The sequence below is a fragment of the Lissotriton vulgaris genome, chromosome 1_1 (genome assembly GCF_964263255.1).
Source record: "Lissotriton vulgaris chromosome 1_1, aLisVul1.2, whole genome shotgun sequence".
Taxonomy (NCBI): Eukaryota; Metazoa; Chordata; class Amphibia; order Caudata; family Salamandridae; genus Lissotriton; species Lissotriton vulgaris.
Genome location: NC_141685.1, coordinates 99,416,646 through 99,442,167, shown reverse-complemented (window position 1 = coordinate 99,442,167; position 25,522 = coordinate 99,416,646). Strand labels below are relative to the sequence as shown.

At 43.6% G+C, this 25,522-nt stretch overlaps 1 protein-coding gene across 1 annotated transcript; it reads left to right on the top strand.

Moving 5' to 3' along the window:
• Positions 1-6,365: 6,365 nt before the first annotated feature.
• LOC147737570 (uncharacterized) lies at positions 6,366-21,845 on the top strand (the record flags this gene model as incomplete). Its single annotated transcript, XM_086924500.1, is given in 4 exon segments — positions 6,366-6,624; positions 6,707-7,677; positions 18,191-20,239; positions 20,241-21,845. Coding segments are annotated over 4 exon segments (3,699 nt in total), but the record flags the coding sequence as incomplete, so codon positions are not given.
• Between the last annotated feature and the right edge of the window lie 3,677 nt (positions 21,846-25,522).

Below are 25,522 nucleotides of genomic sequence, written 5' to 3'. Positions count from 1 at the left end.
TTGTGTCAGATTCTCCTAGTGCCTGGCCTGTGTTATTGCATTGTTTGCTTCAAATTCTCATGGTGCCTGGCCCGTGTTATTGCGCTGTTTGCATTAGATTCTCCTAGTGCCCGGCCTGTGTTATTGCATTGTTTGCATAAGACTCTTCTACTGCCTGGCCTGTGTTATTGCATTGTTTGCATCAGATTCTCCCCGTGCCTAGCCTGTGTTATTGCAGTGTTTCGTCAGACTCTCCTAGTGCCCGGCCTATGTTCTTGCACTGTTTGCATCAGATTCTTCTAGTACCTGGTATGTGGTATGCCATTGTTTGTGTCAGATTCTCCTCGTGCCTGGACTGTGTCATTGCAGGGCTTCGCAAATCCACTCGACCGCTCGCATTTGCGTGGTAAATTTTATGAGGTCGAGCTATTTTTAGGTCCTACTCGCCCTTTCTGGCGAGTAGGAAAATATACTAACTTTTGTCCTCTGTCTTTGAAAACGGAGCAAAAGTGACAAGATAACAAGATTTAAAGGCCTTTTTATTGCTCACAAAGCAAATGAGCAATAAAGAGGTCTTTAAATCTTGTGAGGTTACTGTTAGGTCGAGGAGTTTTTTTAAGTACTAGACCTGCAGGACTAGTACCATTTTTCAGATTTGTCGAGCCCTGCATTGCATTGTTTGCATCAGAATCTCCTAGTGCCTCACCTGTGTTTTTGCATTGTTTGCTTCAATCCCAGTACCTGGCATGTGTAATGGCATAGGGGCCGATTCACAGAACTAACTTAAGACAAAATCCTAAACTTACTACTTTTGGTATTGACAGAAGTTAGGATTTTGTCTTACATTTGACTTAAGACAAACTTAAGACAGACTTAAGACAAAATCCTAACTTAAGTCTGTCTTAAATTTGTCTTAAGACAAACTTAAGACAAAATCCTAACTACTGTGAATACCAAAAGTAGTAAGTTTAGGATTTTGTCTTAAGTTAGTTCTGTGAATCAGGCCCATAGTTTTCATAAGATTCTCCTAGTCCTGCCCTGTGTTATTGCATTGCTTGCATCAGATTCTCCTAATACCTGGCCCATGTTATTGCATTGTTTGCATACAATTTTCCTCGTGCCTGGCCCATGTTATTGCATTGTTTGCTTCAATCCCAGTACCTGGCCTGTGTTATTGCATTGTTTGCATCAATCCTAGTGCCGGGCCTGTGTTATTGCATTGTTTGCATCAACCCTAGTGCCTGGCCTGTGTTATTGCATTTCTTGCATCTGATTCTCCTAGTCCTGCCCTGTGTTATTGCATTGTTTGCATCAGATTCTCCTAATGCCTGGCCCATGTTATTGCATTGTTTGCATACAATTCTCCTCGTGCCTGGCCCATGTTATTGCATTGTTTGCTTCAATCCCAGTACCTGGCCTGTGTTATTGCATTGTTTGCATCAGATTCTCCTAGTGCCTGGCCATTGTTATTGCATTGTTTGCTTCAATCCCAGTACCTGGCCTGTGTTATTGCATTGTTTGCATCAGATTCTCCTAATTCCTGGCCTGTGTTATTGCATTGTTTGCATAAAATTCTCCTAGTGCCTGGCCCATGTTATTGCATTGTTTGCTTCAATCCCAGTACCTGGCCTGTGTTATTGCATTGTTTGCATCAGATTCTCCTAATGCCTGGCCTGTGTTATTGCATTGTTTGCATAATATTCCTCTAGTGCCTGGCCTGTGTTATTGCATTGTTTGCTTCAATCCCAAAACCTAGCCTGTGTTATGGCATCGTTTGCATCAGATTCTGCTAGTGCCTGGCCTGTGTTATTGCATTTTGAGCGTCAGATTCTCCCAGTGCCTGGCCTGTGTTATTGCATTGTTTGCTTCAATCCCAGTACCTAGCCTGTGTTATGGCATTGTTTGCATCAGATTCTCCTAGTGCCTTGCCTGTGTTATTCCATTGTTTGCATCAACCCTAGTGCCTGGCCTTCGTTATTGAATTGTTTGCATCAACCCTAGTGCCTGGCCTTTGTTATTGCATTGTTTGTATCACTCCTATTACTTGGCCTGTGTTAATGCATTGCTTTAATCAGATTCACTTAGTGCCTGGTCTGTGTTATTGCAATGTTTAATCAGACTCACCTAGTGCCTGGCCCTTGTTATTGTATTGTTTGCATCAATCCTAGTACCTGGCCTGTGTTGTTTCCTTGTTTGCATCAGATTCTACTAGTACCTGGCATGTGTTATTCCATTGTTTGTGTCAGATTCTCCTAGTGCCTGGCCTGTGTTATTGCATTGTTTGCATCAGATTCTCCTTGTGCCTGGCCCATGTTATTGGATTGTTTGCTACAATCCTAGTACCTGGCTGTGTTATTGTATTGTTTGCATCAGATTCACATAGTGCCTGGCCCTTGCTATTGTATTGTTTGCACCAATCCTAGTGCCTTGCCTGTGTTATTGCATTATTTGCATACAATTCCTCTTGTGCTTGGCCTATGTTATGGCATTGTCTACATCAGATTCTCCTAGTGCCTCACCCGTGTTATTGTATTCTTTGCATAAACCCTATTGCCTGGCCTGTGTTATTGCATTGTTTGCATAAAATTCTCCTAGTGTCTGGCCTGTGCTATTGCATTGTTTGCATCAACCCTAGTGCCTGGCCTGTGTTATTGCATTGGTTGCTCCAATCCCAGTACCTGGCCTGTGTTATTGCATTGTTTGCATCCGATTCTCCTAATACCTGGCCCATGTTATTGCATTGTTTGCATAAAATTCTCCTAGTGCCTGCCCTATATTATTGCATGGTTTGCATAAGATTCTCCTAGTGCCTGGCCTTTATTATTGCATTTTGAGCGTCAGAGTCTCCTAGTGCCTGGCCTTTGTTATTTCATTGTTTGTGTCAGATTCTCCTAGTGCCTGGCCTGTGTTATTGCATTGTTTGCATCAGATTCTCCTTGTGCCTGGCCCATGTTATTGGATTGTTTGCTACAATCCTAGTGCCTTGCCTGTGTTATTGCATTATTTGCATACAATTCCTCTTGTGCTTGGCCTATGTTATGGCATTGTCTACATCAGATTCTCCTAGTGCCTCACCCGTGTTATTGTATTCTTTGCATAAACCCTATTGCCTGGCCTGTGTTATTGCATTGTTTGCATAAAATTCTCCTAGTGTCTGGCCTGTGCTATTGCATTGTTTGCATCAACCCTAGTGCCTGGCCTGTGTTATTGCATTGGTTGCTCCAATCCCAGTACCTGGCCTGTGTTATTGCATTGTTTGCATCCGATTCTCCTAATACCTGGCCCATGTTATTGCATTGTTTGCATAAAATTCTCCTAGTGCCTGCCCTATATTATTGCATGGTTTGCATAAGATTCTCCTAGTGCCTGGCCTTTATTATTGCATTTTGAGCGTCAGATTCTCCTAGTGCCTGGCCTTTGTTATTTCATTGTTTGCATAATATTCCTCTAGTGCCTGGCCTGTGTTATTGCATTGTTTGCTTCAATCCCAGTACCTAGCCTGTGTTATGGCATTGTTTGCATCAGATTCTCCTAGGGCCTTGCCTGTGTTATTGCATTGTTTGCATCAATCCTAGTGCCTGGCCCATGTTATTGCATTGTTTGCATCAACCCTAGTGCCTGCCCTTTGTCATTGCATTGTTTGTATCACTCCTATTACTTGGCCTGTGTTATTGCATTGCTTTCATCAGATTCACATAGTGCCTGGTCTTTGTTATTGCAATGTTTCATCAGACTCACCTAGTGCCTGGCCCTTGTTATTGTATTGTTTGCATCAATCCTAGTGCCTAGCCTGTGTTGTTTCCTTGTTTACATAAGATTCTACTACTGCCTGGCCTGTGTTATTGCATTGTTTGCATCAGATTCTCGTTATGCCTGGGCTGTGTCATTGCATTGTTTGCATCCTATTCTCCTTGTGCCTGGCCTGTGTTATTGCATTTTGAGCTTCAGATTCTCCTAGTGCCTGGCCTGTGTTATTGCATTGTTTGCATCAGATTCTCCTAGTACTTGGCTTGTGTTATTGCATTGTTTGCTTTAATCCTAGTACATGGCTGTGTTATTGAATTGTTTGTATCAATCATATTACTTGGCCTGTGTTATTGCATTGTTTGCATTAGATTCTCCTAGTGCCTGGCCTGTGTTATTGCATTGTTGCATCAATCCTAGTGCCTGGCCTGTGTTATTGCATTGTTTGCATAAGATTCCTCTTGTGCTTGGCCTGTGTTAGTGCATTGTTTGCGTCAATCCCAGTACCTGGCCTATGTTATGGCATTGTCTGCATCAGATTCTCCTAGTGCCTGGCCTGTGTTATTGCATTCTTTGCATCAACCCTAGTGCCTGACCTGTTTTATTGCATTGTTTGCATCACATTCTCTTGGTGCCTGGCCTGTGTTAGTGTATTGTTTCTTCATATTCTTCTAGTGCCTGGTCTGTGTTGTTGCATTTTGAGCGTCAGATTCTCCTGGTGCCTGGCCTGTGTTATTGCATTGTTTGCATCAGATTCTCCTAGTGCCTGTTCTGTGTTATTGCATTTTGAGCGTCAGATTCTCCTAGTGCCTGGCCTGTGTTATTGCATTGTTTGTCTCAGATTCTCCCAGGTCCTGGCCTGTGTTATTGCATTGTTTGCATCCGATTCTCCTAGTGCCTGGCCTGTGTTATTGCATTGTTGGCATCAGATTCTCGTCGTGCCTGGCCTGTGTTATTTCAGGGAGATGGGCAGATGTTATGGCGATAGAAAACCCCCCTCAACTCACAATAATATTCCAATCTTCTAGGTTAGAAGAAATCAGAAGTGCTTGAACCAAGGGAGCTGTTGAAAGTGTCAAAGGTGACTTAGTAACAGTAAGGTAAAGACAGAAGTTGGCATTTGAGATGATCTTAAGTGAATAGGAAAGGAACGAGAAGAAGTGTGTGAATGAAGTTACTTTTGTTGTATACTTCATAAAGAGTTACTGGAAATTTCGCAGCCCAGCCTGATCCATCTCTTTTTCTAAACTCTATTGTTGTTTAAATGAAATCTTGACCATATGCGTCTATCTTAAGCTATACCCTTAGCACTTGGGTGCTCCGTGAGCGCCCTTACTATGCTAAGTTACCCTGTGAACACTGGTAAAGCACCGCCTTTTCTTACATTACATGGTGGCCTGCCAAGGGTGGTGGATTGGTGTTCCCGTGCAACCACCCAACGTTTCTCACGCTAAACCCAATTTACCAAATACAGTAGATTGGGTTTAGCATGAGAAAACTGCGCCCTTTTAAACTAGGCGCAAGGAAGGAGAAATGATTTTATTTCTTCTTCCTTTTCTGACTTTGCATGCGTGCTGCACTGTGCAACATGCATACAAAGTGGGAAAAGCTTTCCCTCGAGTCTAGGCATAGTATTTTGTACAGGAAGGGTGTCCTTCCTGTACAAAACCTATGCTGGGCTCATACACACACACCCTAGAGCTCTGGTGCTAAGGTGTGTGCACAGCGCAGGGCTGCTGTAATCAGTGCTGGAGCAAGGGAAAGGGAAGGTGAGAGCCATATCTTTGAAAAGATGATGCTCTCCTGCTCCCTCCTTGTCTCGCAACGCATCGCAGACTCGTGGGGGGTGTTGCACTGCATTGCGTGGAGATTTGGTAAATCTCCCCCAAAATGTCTTTTAAACCAGTTAAACACATTGAATTCTCATTCCATTGTGTTTTAATTTAGTAATTTTAAATATCTTTACATCCAACAGAAAACAAGCCTTGAATGTATGAAATGACCATGAATAATGAAGCGAATGCTGTAAATCTTCAATAATAGCAGAAATATTGAGCTCCAGTATTCAGGAAAACATCAACACAGTCAGCGACAGAGGAACCTGCACATAAACAGACAGATCCTGGATGAAGCATCAAGGGCAGGTCAGTGATTGTAAGAGGCTGAGCTGTGCACCTCCACGCCAAAAGACGAATAAATGACCTTAGGAAAATAAAGGCAACAACAATAACAAACCGCCTCCTGTATAAACAAGTGTCAAATACCAACTTTGATCATGGGATTGGTATGATGTGATTACCGCAGTGCTCTGTTTTATAAAATGACAACAAGCCATCATTCCGTGCTCTAGGAGAATTGTAAACTCTTTCTGGCCAAACCACAGTAACAAGCAAAAAGCACAACAGAGCAGAGCCAGCCAACTGATGGGTAAAGGAAAGAGGAGTTCTTCTATCTACAATACAACAGACTGTCCCAATTTGCACCGGCCAGAAGGAAGATACATCTTTACCTGCAAGCGTTCTTAGCCATAATCCAATCTAAAGGCACAATCTTCTACAAAGACACATTGTACGTTTTAGGAGTGTGGCAAATATTTGGTGGCTATTGTATTTTATTGTTAAAACAGAAATTAAACATGCAAAATACAGCACACATATATAGCGTGTGAGAAAAACACAAGTGCTTTATCAGCCACGTTGGCCCATCAGGAAATACAGTCATGGGATGTAGACAAATATATACCCGACCCACAAACACTAACTAAGAAAGAAGAATCATACACCTGCAGTAAGAGCTTTAGTTTGTCATCAGTACTCAAGCTTCATCAGCGCACGTACACAGGACAAAAACAATTCAAGTGCAGTGAATGTGTAAAGTGCTTTAGTCAGTTATCACACCTTCATATACATAATCAAACACCCAGGGGAAAAGCCATTTACATTCAGTGAATGTGTGAAGAGCTTCAGTCGATTATCAAAGCTACAAAGTCACCAGCGAACACACCTGGGCGAAAAACCCTATCATTGTAGTGAATGTGACCGTAGTTTTAGTTACTCTTCAGCATTAAGGATTCATCAGCGAACGCACACAGGAGATAAACCATTCAAGTGGAATAAATGTGTCAAGAGCTTTAGTCGTTTATCAAACCTACGAATACATCAACAAACACACACAAGGGAAAAGCCATTCAAGTGCAGTGACTGTGTAAAGTGTTTTACTGTCTCGGCACACCTAGAAAGCCATCTGTGGACCCACATAGGAGAAAAAAAAATCAAGTGCAGTGAATGTGCAAAGTGCTTCATTAAGTCATCACACCTACAAAATCATCTGCGAACACGCACAGGAGAAAAGCCATTTAAATGCAGTGAATGTGGGAAGAGCTTTAGTCGATTATCAAGACTACGAAATCATCAGCGAACACACACAGTGGAAAAACCCTATCATCGTAGTGAATGTGACAGTAGTTTTAGTTACTCTTCAACATTAAGGAGCCATCAGCGAACTCACACAGGAGAAAAACCATTCAAGTGCAGTGAATGTGCAAAGTGCTTCAGTAAGTCATCACACCTACAAAACCATCAGCGAACACACACAGGGGAAAAACCATTCAAGTGCAGTGAATGTGGGAAGAGCTTTAGTCAGTTATCAAACCTCCAAACACATCAGCGAACACATACTGGGGAAAAACCCTATCATTGTAGTGAATGTGACAGTAGTTTTCGTTACTCTTTAGCATTAAGGATTCATTAGCGAACTCACACAGGAGAAAAACCATTCAAGTGCAATGAATGTGCAGAGTTCTTTAGTCAGTTATCAAACCTTCAAATACATCACCGAACACACTCTGAGGAAAAACCACACCAGTGCGGTGAATGTGGGAAGAGCTTTAGTCAATTAGAAAATCTACAAACATATCAGCGAACACACACAGGGGAAAAACCATACCATTGCAATGAATGTGAAAAGCATTTTTAGTCGTTATGGAGTTCTGGACTTTTTGGTTCCGTCCAGAGGTGTCAGGGAACAACACCCAAAGACCCCGGAGTTCCACCTGCCTTGGTGCGCAAATGAACAGAAACACGGGCTTCTCGATGGTGGCGTCAAAGACCAAAGGTTTATTACTGCAGGGACACAGAAATCACAGAATCTACACACGGGCAGAGACTAGGAGACTGTTCGATTTGTACATTGAGGGTTGCTCCTTATATACCAAAAATTGTGCTTCAGGCAAATATTTCACATGTCAGTACATTCCCAAACCTTTGTGTCTTAAACAATAAATATTTGGCGTTACACAGGAACTGTCGATAATATCTGATGCCAAACATCACGAAGAGGGGTTCCCACTAGTCCATCACAATCCCTTGTCAATATTGCATTCAAGTGCCGGACCGCCTCATCGTAAAGTTCGTTACCTCCCCCTAATAAAGGCCCAGAAGGAAAGGAGCAGAGCCAGGTGCAGAAGATAGAAAACGGGATAAGAGATGTTTGTGGGTTGTAAATGGGCAAGGCTACCAGTTTCGGCCGCCTAATCATGATCAGGACAATGGACAGGAAAACCAGTTCAGGTGGGCTGGCCTCGGGCAGAGGAGGCAGCCTTTGTCGAGTCATGCAGCTTCAGCGTGATCTGGTTTAAGGTGTACGTGTCATGAAAGAGGTGAATCTCCGGCTAAGGCTACGTGTCCTTAATCGAAATGAAGTGATCAGAGGTTATTGCATATGTGAGGGCAAGAAACACAAAATGGCTGCCATGATCTAAGATGGATGCCATGGGTAGATCAGAAATGTGTTCATAACAGGAGTGCTCTTGCTCGTATCGTAGCGAAAACACCAGGATATGCTAAATGGATCATTTGCGGTTCGCTGATACTAATATTATGTATTTCCGACAAACTTGAAAACACGGGTTCAAATCGTCACGGAACCTCAGACCCTCCTTTTGCCCTTACATAGGCAATTACTCAGTCTATATCAGAGTCTAGTTCTATACTCATCAGGTCAGTGACATGTTGTTGTATCATCATCCTTTCTCGTGCCTTTTCTCCAAACGCAGGTGGTTTCCTAAAACAGGTTGCAGCACAAAGGCTACACAGGGCTGGACCACACTGGATAATCAGGCAGCATGAGAAGAGGAATACTAAGATGACACCAATGACCATTAGAACCTTCCATCCCCACGCTGAGATCAGAGTCCAAACCCACTCCATAAAGGACCAGTTTCCCTTGTCTACATGTATAGAGTCGGAAATCTTGTGTAGCTTAGAGATCGCCTCATAAACTGTTGGAGCATTATTAGGAATAAAGACACAGCAGCTCGATTGGATCATTCTGCATACCCCACCTCGGTCTGCAAGGATAACGTCTAAAACCATACGGTTTTGCAACGTCATGAGTCTGTCCGTTTGAAGCTCAGCTGTCAGGTTGCTAAGGGCACCAGCAGTTTCGGTAATAGTAGATTCAACTACCCGTGTTAGCTGACGTATGTTTCTACTATTGGCCATAGGCCCCCAAAACGGAAGGAAGCCTTTGAAGAAGTCTCCAGCTTCCTGACCAGCAGTATCTTCCTTGCTGAAGACACCTCTCGCTACTCTGGTTCTGTGGTAATCAGATGAAGCAGTGTATGTTGGAGGCAACAATCGAGCAATATAGCATGAACCTGAAAAGTCTGCAGGCAACCATGTATAAGCTCGGTCTCGACAAATGAAATAGGTACCCCTAGCAGTAAGGAAGGCAGGGGAAGAGTTAGCCGGAAACACATAAGTCTCAACGCACTCACTCCTCCCTAGCTGAGCTCTCGGATTTCTCCCATTACCTTGCAAACAGACTTGACCTCGGTGAGGTACGACCCAGATTGGAGTTGAGCTTTTACGCTTGCTTTCTCCTAAACTAAGGCGATACTCTGAAGTATTCCAACTCAAATACACTCGTAGTTCGTCTCTAGGGTATGATGGAGTATTATTGACATCCTTGATCATGTCAATAATTCCCTGGACTAAAGCTTTGTTGGCAGAGTTATATTTAGTGGAACGTGGTGGACGCGGAGGATAGGTCTCAAGGGCATAAGCAAAGATGGTTTGAAGGGCCTGAAATGATCCATTGTAGCTGAAAGGCAAAACCAGATAAGGAATACCTTTATCCATAGTGTGGGGTATCAAGCCACACACCCAGCAGTCTGTAGTGTTAACTACCAGTTGGTGTTGGTGCAAGAGCTGTACAAAAGTGTTGTTAATGAACTCTGTACGTCGGGCTTGCTCATGTTCAGGAAACGAGTGAAAAGAGTGTATAGAAGAAACAGTAGAAGTAACAGGATCAAGGGGAGGTACTGTAGTAACTGGCACAAAAATCAGATTTATACTAAAGACGATTCCACCCACCAATGTTGCTAAAATAATCAAAAATGTAACGGCACATTGCATCAAAAAGCATTTGTTACGAAGAATTCTGTACAGTCTGTTTCTGCGAACATAAATCACATTTTCTCGTTGCAGCGCAGGAAGCTCCATCTTCTACAATCCGCTCGCGACCACTGATGATGTGTACGTAGATGAAAATGCCTCTGTCAGCCCTGGGAGTTCCCAGAACCAACAGAAAGATCGACCTTGTGTCAGACCCCTGCAAATTCAAACTAGGCACACAGCCACGACCCTACGGCTACCCAGACGGCAAGGCAATTAAAAAAACAAACAATAGCAAACTTCCTGGCTGAAGGCAAATGTTCAATATCAAATGTTCAATATATCAAAAAATCACAATATGCAGTTGCCTGCTTTATTTGTCCGTTTTGCGTTTTCTCAAATTGTATTTCTGTTTCGCAGGTATCGTCTGATCGGAAAATAGTGTATCATTAGCAGCTGTTGTAGTGTTTAAGTTCGCAGATAGCAAAGTGTCTTCTGATGCTGGAGACAAATGTTCAGTGTTCAAAAGAGTCTTTTCAGGAGGAGAGTCAGATTTTGGAGTATCAGTAATCAATTTGGCATCGCTGAAAGGAATAAACTTTGGTGTGCTGTCAGTTTCGGAGGCACCAATTCCCTTTTTCACCCAGTCGTCGTAAGGTAGCGGCAAGGGTACACGCTTTACATGTGACGCGTGTACCCAATGTTTACGGCCAGCTACACGGACTGCTGTCCTCGTTGTCAGTAGGACCTGGAAGGGGCCGACGTAGCGGGGCTGAAGATTCTTTGTCCTCGCAAAATTTCTGACCACCACTTGGTCGCCGGGATTCAGTTGATGCCCTGGACTCTCCGGAGGCTTTGGTAGTGCATCGAAAACCTGTTGATGAATAAGACTCAATTTAGCAGTCAAGTCGTAAAGGTAGTCTATCAACATAGGATATTCCAGCTGTCTGAACTCCCTTGGTCTTGGCACCCCCCAAATATTGGCAGGACGACCAAATACAATCTCGTAAGGGCTAAGCCCCACTCGAGAATGTACAGTCGCTCTTGTGGATAACAGAGCCAAAGGAAGTGCGTCTGGCCAAGCCAAACCTGTGGATGCTTGTATCTTAGCTATCTTCAGCTTGAGGGTGCCATTATAACCCTCCACTAGACCAGCTGACTGGGGATGGTTCGCACTATGAAATTTTTGTTTCAAACCTAGGCCTGCACATACACTCTGCATAACTTTCCCTATAAACTCACTTCCGTTATCTGACCATACAATCCGTGGCATACCGAATCTAGGGAAATATTCTTTGAGAAGAATTTTGGCAGTTGATAAGGCGGTATTGTCCTTCAGTGGGTATGCTTCTATCCACCTGGAAAAAGCACAAACCACCACCAAGACGTATTTCAAATTATTACAGCGTTCCATGTGAATGAAATCTAACTGAATCACTTCAAAGGGACAGGAAGGAGGAGCGAAATGACCAGCTGGAGTTGGAGTTCCCTTGCCAGGGTTATGCATCAAGCACACCATACAATTTTTCACCACTCTCTCTGCACACTTACTGATCCCATCATTCTTCCAGACCGGAGCCAACATCTTACAGATACCTTTAGAACTTATATGCCCTACTCCGTGCGCCATTGTCACTACTGCAAGCACATACGCATCCGGCAACATCCAACGTTGCTGCTCTGTCAAATCAATCCAACATCCATTCGAGTCCAACTTGCCCGTACTCTCTCCATACACGTTTCTCTTCCTCAGTTGCTTCTCTCTGAATCTCTTTCACACTTTCCATTGTGTCTTCACACATCCCAGACTCAGCGATCCATCTTGCAGACGTTGCAACATACATTCTACTCATCACATCTCTAGCTGTCTGTTTAGCAATTTCATCAGCAAAAGCATTCCCACGTCCAACATCATCCGTGATTGCTTTATGAGCACTGCACTTTACAATTGCAACTTCAGTTGGCAAGGTTAGAGATTCCAACAAGTCGTTAACTAGCTGACCATGTTGAATCTTAGTCCCATGGGACGTAATGAAACCTCTTTCTCTCCACAACCGGCCAAAACTATGGGCCACGCCAAATGCGTACTGACTATCTGTGAACACATTCACTCTCTTTCCCTCAGCTAAAACACATGCTCTCGTTAGAGCTATTAATTCTGCAGCTTGGGCAGAATTCTGACTCACTCTTGCAGTCTCCACAATCGTCTTCAAAGTCGTCACCGCGTAAGCAGCAGTCACATCACCATTCTCCAATTTAAAACATGACCCGTCCACATACAGCGTACCATCCGGATCGGGTAACGGAGTATCTTTCAAGTCGATGCGTCCTTTTGTCTCTTCCTCCGTTTTAAAACAGCAGTCATGTGGCTCAGAATCACTCGACTCTTGATCAGTCGGCAACAGCGTTGCTGGATTCAATAGATTACACCTTTTGATCTGAATATGACTCGCTAGTAGTGTCAGTTCGTAACCAGATAATCTCGCACTGGTAAGGTGTTGTGTCTTCGTTCGGTTCATGAGTGTATCCACTGCATGAGGAACCATGACCACTAGCATGTTGTTCATCACCAAACCAGCAGATTGCCGAATGGAAGCCGCAGCTGCCGCTGTAGCCCTCAAACAACTAGGCAACGCTCTAGCTACCGGATCTAATGTTGATGAGAAATACGCACAAGGGCGTTGTTTATCACCAAACTTCTGTGTCAGGACACTCAACGCGCAACCTTCTCTCTCGTGAACGTAGAGCGTGAATGGTTTACTGTAATCAGGTGTACCCAATACAGGAGCTGAACACAAGGCTTTTCGTAATTCGGTAAAGCTCTCTTGACATTCATCAGACCATGGCACCGGACTCGGAACATTTTTCCCAGTCACAGCTACCAATGGTTTCGCTAAAAGAGAAAAATTTGGAATCCACTGCCTACAGTAGGAGGTAATACCTAAAAAGGCACGTACTTCTCTCTGTGTGCGTGGAACACTCATTTGCGTAATTGCTTTTATTCTTTCTGGGGTCAACTTCCTTCCCTCCTTTGACAAGAGATGACCTAGGTAGGTCACTTCTTGGCAGCAGTATTGCATCTTGGAAGGTGATACTTTGTGATTCAAATCAGACAAATGATGTAACAACGATACTGTAGCTGTTTTGCAAGTTTCCTTGTCATCGGCAGCCACTAAAAGATCATCTACGTACTGTACTAGGGCAGAACCTGGAGGAAGGACAAAAGAATCTAGCTGACTTTTTAATGCTTGACTGTAAATAGATGGACTCTCACAGTAGCCTTGTGGAGCGCGTTTAAATCTGAAGCTTCGACCTCCTAGACAGAAGCCAAAAATATCCCTGCTTTCCTCGGCTATCGGAATGCTGAAAAAGGCATTCTTCAAGTCGATGACTGAGAACCAATTGGCTGTAGCAGGAATCAATGTTAACAAGGCAGTAATGTCTGGAACCACAGGAAACTGCGGAACCACAATCTTATTAACTTCTCTAAGGTCTATGACAAACCTATATACTGGAGGCTTCGTAGGATCAGTTCGTTTCAGTATTGGCAATACAGGACTATTACAAACATTTCCTCGAGTTTCTTCAACCACACCTTTCTTAATCAAATCTTGCACAATCAATAAAAGTGCACGTTCTCCTTCACTCGATATTTTATATTGGGGAATTCTGGGAAATTTTACATTTGCTTTCAAAGTTACTACATACGGTGGTATTTCTAAAAGGCCTACATCATTAGGACCAGTCGCCCAAAGAGAATTAGGGAGTGAGCGCAGCTCTGGCGGGAGTGCGTCCATTGACAAGTACATCGGAGAAGTGAGTCTTTTACCCAAAGTAAGCTGTACTCCTTCCGGAGAACAGTACAATGTCGCATATAGTCGTTTTAACAAATCTAAACCAAGCAGATTTTCATTACAACCTGTCGTCAAAATCAAGGGTGCTTTCAATTGGCATGGTCCAACAGAAATAGACAAAGGATTAGATATCGGGTTGTAAACAGGGGCGCCTGAAAAACCTACGGAAACATTTGTTGAGCCAGACAAAGGTGCGCCAGGGAGTTTCGCATGAATTATAGAACTTTTTGCGGCACCAGTATCCAACAGAAACGGTTCGACTACACCTGATGTTGCTACTGCGACATAAGGCCCACTCTGATCCACTGGAACTGATACTACTCCCTCTCTCTGTCCATGGCTGTCCTAGTACCCATTTTGCTGGAATCCCTCATCAACTTCACAATAATCCTCAACAAGATATTGCTGAGATCTATTCTGTTGAGCTGACTGTACGTTTCGTTGATCAAAGTGATTAGAGGGACGATCATTCGTTTGCGGAGGCATAGCACCTCGCCCTCGACCTCTAGAATTCTGCGCAAAACCACCACGACCTCTCTGAGCTGCTGCTGCGTTATTTTGCGCTAAAATCGGACATTCATTCTTGTAGTGACCCTCTTTCTTACAGTACGCACACTGATTCCACTGATATTGAGGCCTGGTTGAACTATAATCTGTCCTTTGATACGAATTCTGTTGCATATTAGTCTGGTTCGTGCGAGGCGGATACGCCTGCTGTAAAAGAACTTTAGTCTTTAAATCTTTCGTTTTCTTCTCTGATTTCTCCTTTTCCTCTTTATCCCTATTTTCGTAGTACTGCGCAGTCGCAAGTATTTGCGCAGTTGTGGAAACAGCCCACGCACTCTCTGAATCCTTTAATTTATTGCATAATTCAGGTAACAAATTATGCACAAATTTATCGACAAACAATCTCTGTCCTCCTTCAGTGCTCATATCCTGACCACTATGGTCTACAAAAGTCTCTTCGAACCTCGTGAAGAAGTCGGAGACACTTTCATCTTTCTTTTGCTTGCATGCGGATAATTTATCCCAATTAACACGCAACGCAGGCATCAGAGTCTTCATTAAGTCAATTATTCTACCTGGAAGATTAGCAATTAGGGGTTCGGGTTTTGCACCACCCGTTTGCTGACCATCTGCTGCAGTGATAGCTGCCCAATCACCACCTAAAGCTGCTTGATGATCCTCTCTACGAATTTTAGCCCACACTGGTTGTGGAACTACATTGCCAAATACCATGTCAATGTCTGCCAAATTCATTATACAAGCTTCAACTGTCTGTGTCAATTCCTTGTAATATCCGGCTGGATTCTTACGCGGATCTGGTAAGGCCTGTTTCACTGCTAGTACTTCAGCTCGCTTCCATGGAATGTGTATCCACACTCGTTGGAACTGTGCTGGAGCAGCTACAATACCAGCGTTATGATCAGCTTGCACAGCTTCGCGCCAAATTGGAGGAACCTCCCTCATAGGATATTGGCGACTTAGCTTCATTTTACCTTTCTCTAAATCTCTCGGCGAACGAAGAGATGGATCATTCCTAAAACTCAAAATAAGTTCCATCGCTTCTTTTATATTATCACCCACTATCATTCCTGCAGCAAACTCTTTTTGCACCTTAATTAAATCCTCCAAGTCTGATTCAACTTCATCTTCCTCTATTTCCTCACGTAACAACGAGCACATCTCATCAAAGACGTATCGTTGCGTTGGTTCCTTCCACTGCATAAACGTATCTAATACATCTCTCGTATTATATCTTCTAACTTTCGTAATCCATCTGAGAGCCGTGGAATCTAAAACTCCCCGTTCTTCAGTACTTGGTAGCTGACTACGTCTCTGAACTGAATCAGAAGTAGGAGTCTTAATTAAGGATTTATATAAAGGAGACAGAATATTAGCAACAGAATCAGTTATTTTTCGACGTACAGAAAGTGGAGTTAATACACTTGCAGACGTAGAGAACACAGTAGAGGTAGGAACAGATTGCGAAGCAGTAGGAGTATCGATGAAAATAGTTTGTGAAGTAGTAGGTGTAAGCGAGACAGATACAGGTATAGAAGTCGGCAACCCAGGAAGAGGAGGAGCCGTAGGAACATTCACATTAACCACAGGAGGTACAGGAACTAGATTCTGAGGAACAAGAACACCAGGTTGTCCAGCAACCGGCAATTGAACATTCGGTACAAGTTGAGCCGTAGCACCTTGTGCGTACGGTGGAGGTGAACGTAACAGATAAGACAACAGAGGATCGTTTTCGGGATCCTCCAGTATCTTAGCTGTTTTCGATGGCAAGGCAGGGTAGCACTTGTCAATCGCTAAATTATGCTCTCTAATTGCTACATCTATAGCCTTTTCGCACTCATTATCTTGCAGTTGTTTAGTTGCTTGCTCTAGAGTTAACTCTTCTTGCTCTTTTTGTTCTTTCTTCAACCTTTTCATTTCTCTCTGTTTAGATTCTTTTCGCCAATAACGGAAAGAATCAAACATTGCCGGCCGGGCTTTCTTACTAAACAATTTCGCTTCTAAATTATCAAGGATCTCGGGTTCAAAACTACCATGTAGTGGCCAACTAAGGACACCATCCTTCTTACAGTAACGGACCCACACCTCGTTATAGGATATAGGACCCACTCCAAATTTGCAATATAGGTCATAAAGGGGAGTCCCAATTGGAGGAACCAAACAAGAATCCTCCAATCGTGAGTCATGGTTGCAACCGAAACAAGACAACATTTTCCGACTTACCATTTTCAGTCTGGAACACAAAACAAACAAAACACGAAACAGATATGTGCACTTGAACCAAGAACTTAGGCCTACCAAAACCAAACTAATGTATCGATACCCAAACTGAACCAAATAGATTATCGTAATCAGAACAACTAGTGATAATCTTACGAAACCAAACCAAACCAAGAACCGATCAAGGATTTTTAACAATCCTCACAAAGTAACCAGCTAGCTATCACTAAATACTTAACTGAGGCACTGAAGACGTCACCAAGGAGAAACCCGTCACGTTTCGCTGTACTAAGGCTGCACCTCGGGTCCAAGACAGGGCGACGGTCAAGGCAACGGCCCACTGCAGCCGTCCTGAACGGGAACCCTCGTGGAAGAGGACTTCAGGGCCACTTTTGCGATATGCCGGGATCGATGAAGTGGGGCGCCTCCCTCAGGAATCTTCACACGAAGCTTCTCGAACTCTTCGGGCTTTTGGACCGGTACCGAATGACGTCGCCCCACGTTGGGCGCCAATTGGAGTTCTGGACTTTTTGGTTCCGTCCAGAGGTGTCAGGGAACAACACCCAAAGACCCCGGAGTTCCACCTGCCTTGGTGCGCAAATGAACAGAAACACGGGCTTCTCGATGGTGGCGTCAAAGACCAAAGGTTTATTACTGCAGGGACACAGAAATCACAGAATCTACACACGGGCAGAGACTAGGAGACTGTTCGATTTGTACATTGAGGGTTGCTCCTTATATACCAAAAATTGTGCTTCAGGCAAATATTTCACATGTCAGTACATTCCCAAACCTTTGTGTCTTAAACAATAAATATTTGGCGTTACACAGGAACTGTCGATAATATCTGATGCCAAACATCACGAAGAGGGGTTCCCACTAGTCCATCACAATCCCTTGTCAATATTGCATTCAAGTGCCGGACCGCCTCATCGTAAAGTTCGTTACCTCCCCCTAATAAAGGCCCAGAAGGAAAGGAGCAGAGCCAGGTGCAGAAGATAGAAAACGGGATAAGAGATGTTTGTGGGTTGTAAATGGGCAAGGCTACCAGTTTCGGCCGCCTAATCATGATCAGGACAATGGACAGGAAAACCAGTTCAGGTGGGCTGGCCTCGGGCAGAGGAGGCAGCCTTTGTCGAGTCATGCAGCTTCAGCGTGATCTGGTTTAAGGTGTACGTGTCATGAAAGAGGTGAATCTCCGGCTAAGGCTACGTGTCCTTAATCGAAATGAAGTGATCAGAGGTTATTGCATATGTGAGGGCAAGAAACACAAAATGGCTGCCATGATCTAAGATGGATGCCATGGGTAGATCAGAAATGTGTTCATAACAGGAGTGCTCTTGCTCGTATCGTAGCGAAAACACCAGGATATGCTAAATGGATCATTTGCGGTTCGCTGATACTAATATTATGTATTTCCGACAAACTTGAAAACACGGGTTCAAATCGTCACGGAACCTCAGTTACTCAACATTAAGGATTCATCAGCGAATACACACAGGGGAAAAACCATTCAAGTGCAGTGAATGTGCAAAGTGCTTTAGGCATTTATCAAACCTCCAAACACATCAGCGAACACACACAGGGGAAAAACCCTATCATTGCAGTGAATGTGACAGTAGTTTTCGCCGCTCTTCAGCATTAAGGATTCATCAGCGAACTCACACAGGAGAAAAACCATTCAACTGCAGTGAATGTGTAAAGAGCTTTAGTCAGTTATCGGACCTCCAAACACATCAGCAAACTCACACAGGAAAAAAACCATTCAAGTGCAATGAATGTGTGAAGAGCTTTAGTCAATTATCAAAGCTACAAAGACATCAGCGAACACACTCAGGAGAAAAACCCTATCATTGCAGTGAATGTGACAGTAGTTTTCGCAACTCTTCAGCATTAAGGTATCATCAGGTAACTCACACAGGAGAAAAACCATTCAAGTGCAGTGAATGTGTAAAGAGCTTCATTCAATTATCAGGGCTACAAATACATCAGCGAACACACACAGGGGAAAAACCATTCAAGTGCAGTGAATGTCTAAAGAGCTTTAGTCGATTATCAATACTACGAAATCATCAGCAAACACACACAGGGGAAAACCCCTATCATTGTAGTGAATGTGAAAGTAGTTTTAGTGAACCTTCAACATTAAGGATTCATCAGCGAATACACACAGGAGAAAAACCATTCAAGTGCAATGAATGTGCAAAGTCCTTCAGTCAGTTATCAAACCTTCAAAACCATCAGCGAACACACACAGGGGAAAAACCATTTAAGTGCAGTGAATGTGGGAAGAGCTTTAGTCAGTTATCAAACCTCCAAACACATCAGCGAACACACACTGGGGAAAAACCCTATCATTGTAGTGAATGTGACAGTAGTTTTCGTTACTCTTTAGCATTAAGGATTCATCAGCGAACTCACACAGGAGAAAAACCATTCAAGTGCAATGAATGTGCAAAGTCCTTTAGTCAGTTATCACACCTTCAAATACATCACCGAACACACTCTGAGGAAAAACCACACCAGTGCGGTGAATGTGGGAAGAGCTTTAGTCGATTAGAAAATCTACAAACACATCATCGAACACACACAGGGGAAAAACCATACCATTGCAATGAATGTGAAAGCATTTTTAGTCGTTACTCAACATTAAGGATTCATCAGCGAATACACACAGGGGAAAAACCCTTCAAGTGCAGTGAATGTGGAAAGTGCTTTAGGGATTTATCAAGCCTCCAAACACATCAGCGAACTCACACAGGGGCAAAACCATATCATTGCAGTGAATGTGACAGTAGTTTTCGCCGCTCTTCAGCATTAAGGATTCATCAGCGAACTCACACAGGAGAAAAACCATTCAAGTGCAGTGAATGTGTAAAGAGCTTTATTCAATTATCAGGGCTACTAAGACATCAGCGAACACACACAGGGGAGAAACCATTCAACAGCAGTGAATGTGTAAAGAGGTTTAGTCAGTTATCACACCTCCAAACACATCAGCAAACTCACACAGGAGAAAAACCATTCAAGTGCAATGAATGTGTGAAGAGCTTTAGTCAATTATCAAAGCTACAAATACATCAGCGAACACACACAGGGGAAAAACCCTATCATTGTAGTGAATGTGACAGTAGTTTTCGCGACTCTTCAGCATTAAGGTATCATCAGGGAACTCACACAGGAGAAAAACCATTCAAGTGTAGTGAATGTGGAAAGAGCTTTATTCAATTATCAGGGCTACAAATACATCAGCGAACACACACAGGGGAAAAACCATTCAAGTGCACTGAATGTCTAAAGAGCTTTAGTCGATTATCAAGACTACGAAATCATCAGCGAACACACACAGGGGAAAAACCCTATCATTGTAGTGAATGTCACAGTAGTTTTAGTTGCTCTTCAACATTAAGGCGCCATCAGCAAACTCACACAGGAGAAAAACCATTCAACTGCAGTGAATGTGCAAAGTCCTTTAGTCAGTTATCAAACCTTCAAAGACATCAGCGAACACACACAGGGGAAAAAAACATTCAAGTGCAGTGAATGTGGGAAGTGCTTCAGTAAGTCATCACACCTACAAAACCATCAGCGAACACACACTGAGGGAAAACCCTATCATTGTAGTGAATGTGACAGTAGTTTTAGTTACTCTTCAGCATTAAGGATTCATCAGCGAACTCGCACAGGAGAAAAACCATCCAAGTGCTGTGAATGTGCAAAGTCCTTTAGTCAGTTATCAAACCTTCAAAGACATCAGCTAACACACATGGGATTAAAACTATTGAACCACAGTAAATGTGGGAAGAGCTTTGGTCTATTATCAGTGCTACAAAGTCATCAGCGAACACACACAGGGGAAAACCATTCAAGTGCTGTGAATGTGCAAATTCCTTTAGTCAGTTATCAAGCCTTCAAAGACATCAGCGAACACACACGGGATTAAAACTATTGAACCACAGTGAATGTAGGAAGAACTTTAGTCATTTATCAAACCTCCAAACACATCAGCGAACACAGAGACTCCGGAAAGAACTTAAGAACATCAAAAATAATATTGACCCATTTGAGGACATAGACAAGAGCAGAACAGTGCAGTTATTTTGAGAGGAATGAATTACGGAGAAAGATTACATTCAAATTATGTGGTATATTGAAATACCAGATGATTGAAGACCGAACTAGCAGTAAAGAAGGAAAATAGATAACAGTATTTGCAGAATTATAAAAGTGTTTGTTTTCAGTGATTGTTCACTTCCGTACACATAGCAAAGCGACATGATGTATCAGGATACACAGTGGGAGGCTAGCACAATGTGGACTAAAAGAAAAGAAAAATTGTTGATTTTTATTTGGTGAAGAAGAGATACAAAGAACAACATTCAATCGCACCTGATCACACTATCTGTAAAAGCAACAGTGAACAATCCTGGGACAAACAACGATATTTTCAGCTAACTTGTCGGATTAGTGATAAAACCTATAAACCAAAGGCCCCCATCGTGGACATGTTGTCAGGGCTCTGGAGATGAGAAACGTCATTGGTAAAATGTAGGTATTGCTATTAACAAATGCCACTGCAGTATGTGTAATGAACTAAAGCAAAGCACAGGTGTTCAAGAAATAACCGATTTTTTTTATATAAAAGAGCATATACCTTGTTTTTAAGTAATGTTTGCCTTATCTTTTACACTCTGTTATTGGTTGATGGATCAGCTCATGCCTCGGGCCTTATAACTAAGTGTGACCCGCGGCTCCTCTCCGACTTGGCTGTCCCTATTCATTTTATGACTTGCCAAACTCTACTTTTTACCTGAATTGAGTCATTGTAAGCAGTAGACTCTGTTTGAAGAATGTGGTGAAATAGCAAAATCCCACAGCAGGACAATCCGTTGCACTCCAAGCAACTCGTATTCCACACTTGGTTGTCCCTTGTCCTCAAATGTTCTAAAGGATTTGTCATATGAATGCCAGAAGTGGCAGTGACATTCATGAAGCTAACGCTAACAGGAGTGTGTGGGAGATACAGAGGTGGAGAGATAAAGAGAGCGAGAGAGACAAATAAAGGGGGAGAAAAAGAGAGAAATGGAAGAAGGGGGAACTGCACGTTATTTGTACTCCCCTAAAAATAGAAGAAGCAGCCAAGTACATGTCAATGTGCGACATCACCAGAGAAATGGCCTGAACACCTTTGAATTTACATGTTTATTTTTAATACCTATAGACTCATGTCATGCCAATAAACAGGGTACAAGAAAGGAAAATAGTGAAGGAACTCAATATCATAATCAAATCACAGTGACGTCACAAGTAGTGACATCACAAGAAGTAATTTTTTTTTTTTTACAACAAGGGGAACCATGTGCGAACTATATTTTAACGGGGTCCAATGTACATGTCCGAACGACTAGTAACACAAGAAGGGTACAAAGTTCCCCGGCGTGAGTGAAGAGACCAAGAGTGCGTGCTGCAACTCGTAAAGGAAAAAGGGAGAAAAAAAGGGGGAATTTCCCTTTTTGGAACTAAAACCCTCACACACCTAGCAAGCTAGATGTCATGCTTCATCATATGGGTTCTGCTCCTCGTCAGACTGGCGCTGCAATGTCTGACGGGCACTATCTAATGACACAACCATTGTCATTAAACAGGCGGAGAAAGAGGGTGCCACGGTGATCCAGAATAGTGGTGACAATGACACAGAGTGGAAACGCCAGCTAGCTAACACCAACCACTATAGACCATTGGCAACAGACCCCACAAAAAGGCTTACCACTGCCATCACCAGCCTCCTTGTGGAGGGTGAAACTAACGAATGGATCACTAAGAATGAAGCAGCATTCCTATTACTACCGATCCAGTGATACCATATTTCTACACCCTCCCCAAGATTCACAAAGGACAAACACCAGTCCCTGGGAGGCCGTATGTGTCAGGGATTGGCTCATTGCTTGAGCCACTGTCTAAATTCTGTGACTCTTTTCTTCAACCAGTGGTTAGGAAGATACCTTCTTTTTTGCAAGATACCATGGATGTGCTCCGTCTACTGGATAACATCGAGGGGAGGGAGGGTGTTGATCTCCTCCTCACATTAGACGTGGAAGCACTAGATACCAACATCCCGCAACAGGCTACACTAGAAGCCGTTGAAACCACTCTCCTACAGGAGTGGCTGTCACCTACACCAATCCCCTTCATTATAGCCTGTGCTAATCTAGCCTTGACTGAGAATTTCTTCCAGTATGGAACACAGCTATACCATCAGATCCAGGGGACTTCGATGGGCTCTACCTTCGCCCCCAGCCTGGCCTGCATTTATATGGCTACATTCGAAGAGAATGTCATTAGGGCAATACAAAACCCCTTCAGTGACAACATAACACTCTGGTGCAGGTATATAGACGATATCCTCGTACTATGGAAAGGAGGCAGGGTTACCTGCGAGGCCTTTTGTACCTGGATTAATCAGCAGAACACCTTCCTCAAATTCTCTGGCACCATCTCAGATACGGCCATACCTTTCCTGGACTTAAACATTAACTTGACCCCGACTGGGCTGAGCACAACACTCTACCGTAAGAACACTGATAGGAACAGCCTGTTACTATATGGGAGCCATCACCCCAAAGCTCTGAGGGACAATCTCCCCTTCGAACAGTGCCTCAGAGTTCGTAGAAACTGTACTAACAAAGCTGATTTCAAACTAGAAGCCAGCCTTTTACAACATAAGTTGCAGGACAGAGGGTACCCTACCAGGCTCATTCACAACTCATGCAAATGAGCCTTAAACAACCCCAGGAAAGCACTATTGGAAACACGTCTTACAGAACAATCTGAAATGATAACCTGTGTCACCAGTTTCACCAAAAACTCGGCTTTTATCAAAAGCTGTATTAAAAAACATTGGAACATCATCAATGCGGGAGGTCTGGATATCCCTCAACCTCGCTTTGCATTTAAACGGACACCCAATCTAAAAGATGCTCTTATCCACACTCGGCCCAAGAAACAACACACTAACAGCCAGGGCACACTATGGGACCTCCCCCCTGTGATGGGTCATTTCCCCTGTGGTGGGTGCGCTGTCTGCCCACAAACCCACCCATGTAAAGAGATCATGCTTACTGAGACATTCACGTGGCAATTTAAGAGACATACTAATTGCAACAGCACTAAATGCATATATTTGCTGACTTGTCCCTGCAACAAGTATTATGTCGGAATGACCATGCGACAGGTGAAACTAAGAATAATGGAACATAAAAGTAATATTAGATGTTCAAAAACACATACCAGACTCTATGAACACTATACACAACAGGGACATCACGCGGACAGTGTCCGCTGGATTGTGTTGAAATCCCATCCCGCTATTACACAACAGGCCCTATTTCGAATCGAACAAAGATGGGTGCACCGGCTAAAACTAGACACACTAGGTCTGAATGACTCTGTGCCATGGGTATCACTGACACGCTAGCTATGACTATGATTCCGACTGATTAAAGGCTGGTATATTTAGACAAACAACTGGGAATACCTCGCACCTGGCTGTGTACTATTGGGCCCGATATCCACTCTGATGGTCCATTGAGTCTTCACCAATCCCATAGCCTCCACCAACTGGCTCACATTAGGATTTGGGGTTTACTCTGCCAAGCACGACAATATTTGTGGGGTCACTGATATTCAGATTTTTTAATGCACCCTTTGCACATGCGTAACATCAATCCTTCCATTGCCCCACTGTGGTTAATATTCCGACCACCACATCAATTGGCTCATATGTGAATTAATTATATTAAATTGTCCAAAATTATTATGACAGCCTTACTAAGGACCCACAACCAACATGGCCGCCATTGCTTGCCGCAGGTTACTACAACCAGATCCGATCGGGTTCTCCTTCTTCCTGGCAGGTATCTGGCGCATGCACGGGATTCTCCGTCTGCAGCCCCGCCCTCCGCGAGCTTGTCGAGGCGAAAATGCGGTGATTACAAATACGGCGGCTTAACAAGATGGAAACCACTAGTCGCTCTGATGCCCTGACCAGGCTCGTGGGGGTAGGTTGTGATGGCTGTTAATGTTAATGTTAATGTTAGTTAGTTTTTGTATAGCGCTGGTTCACCATCCGGTCTCTTCGCGCTTCTAGGGGGAAGAATTACAACAGACAATGTGCGGGGCTGAAGTGGATGAGTTATTTTGTGGTCGATGCCTCCAGGAGCAAGATAGTCTTAAGTTTTTTCCTAAATGGAAGGATGGCAGATTCCTTACGCGGATTGTCAGGTAAATCATTCCAAAGCAATAGAATCAAGGTGGAGAAGGCAATGCGGCCTTTGCGGGCCAAGTGAAACCGGGGGTTGACCAAACGACAGGCTACGGAAGAGCGTAGGGTCCGAGCCCGAATATAGCTTGTCACCCGATCCTTAATATAAGCTGGGGCTCGACCGTAGATGGCCTTGTGGGCTATACAAAGGCCCTTAAATGAGGCTCGTTGCCTAATAGGTAGCCAATGTAATTTAGCCAGCAGGGGGGAAGCATGAGTCCGTCTGGGTTGGTCAAAAACCAGACGTGCCGTGTCATTCTGCACCACCTGCAATCTCCTTGTTATTTTCCAATGGAGGCCAATTTACAGGGCATTCCCATAGTCCAACCGAGATAAAATTGTGGCGGAAACAATGACCTTAAGGGAATTGGTAGTAAGGAGAGGAACAAGTTTTCGCAAACACCTCAATATCCCTGTATAGGTGCCAACCACCGCCGACACCTGATCGTTCATGGAGAGGTCGGCATCGATTTTAATGCCTAGAC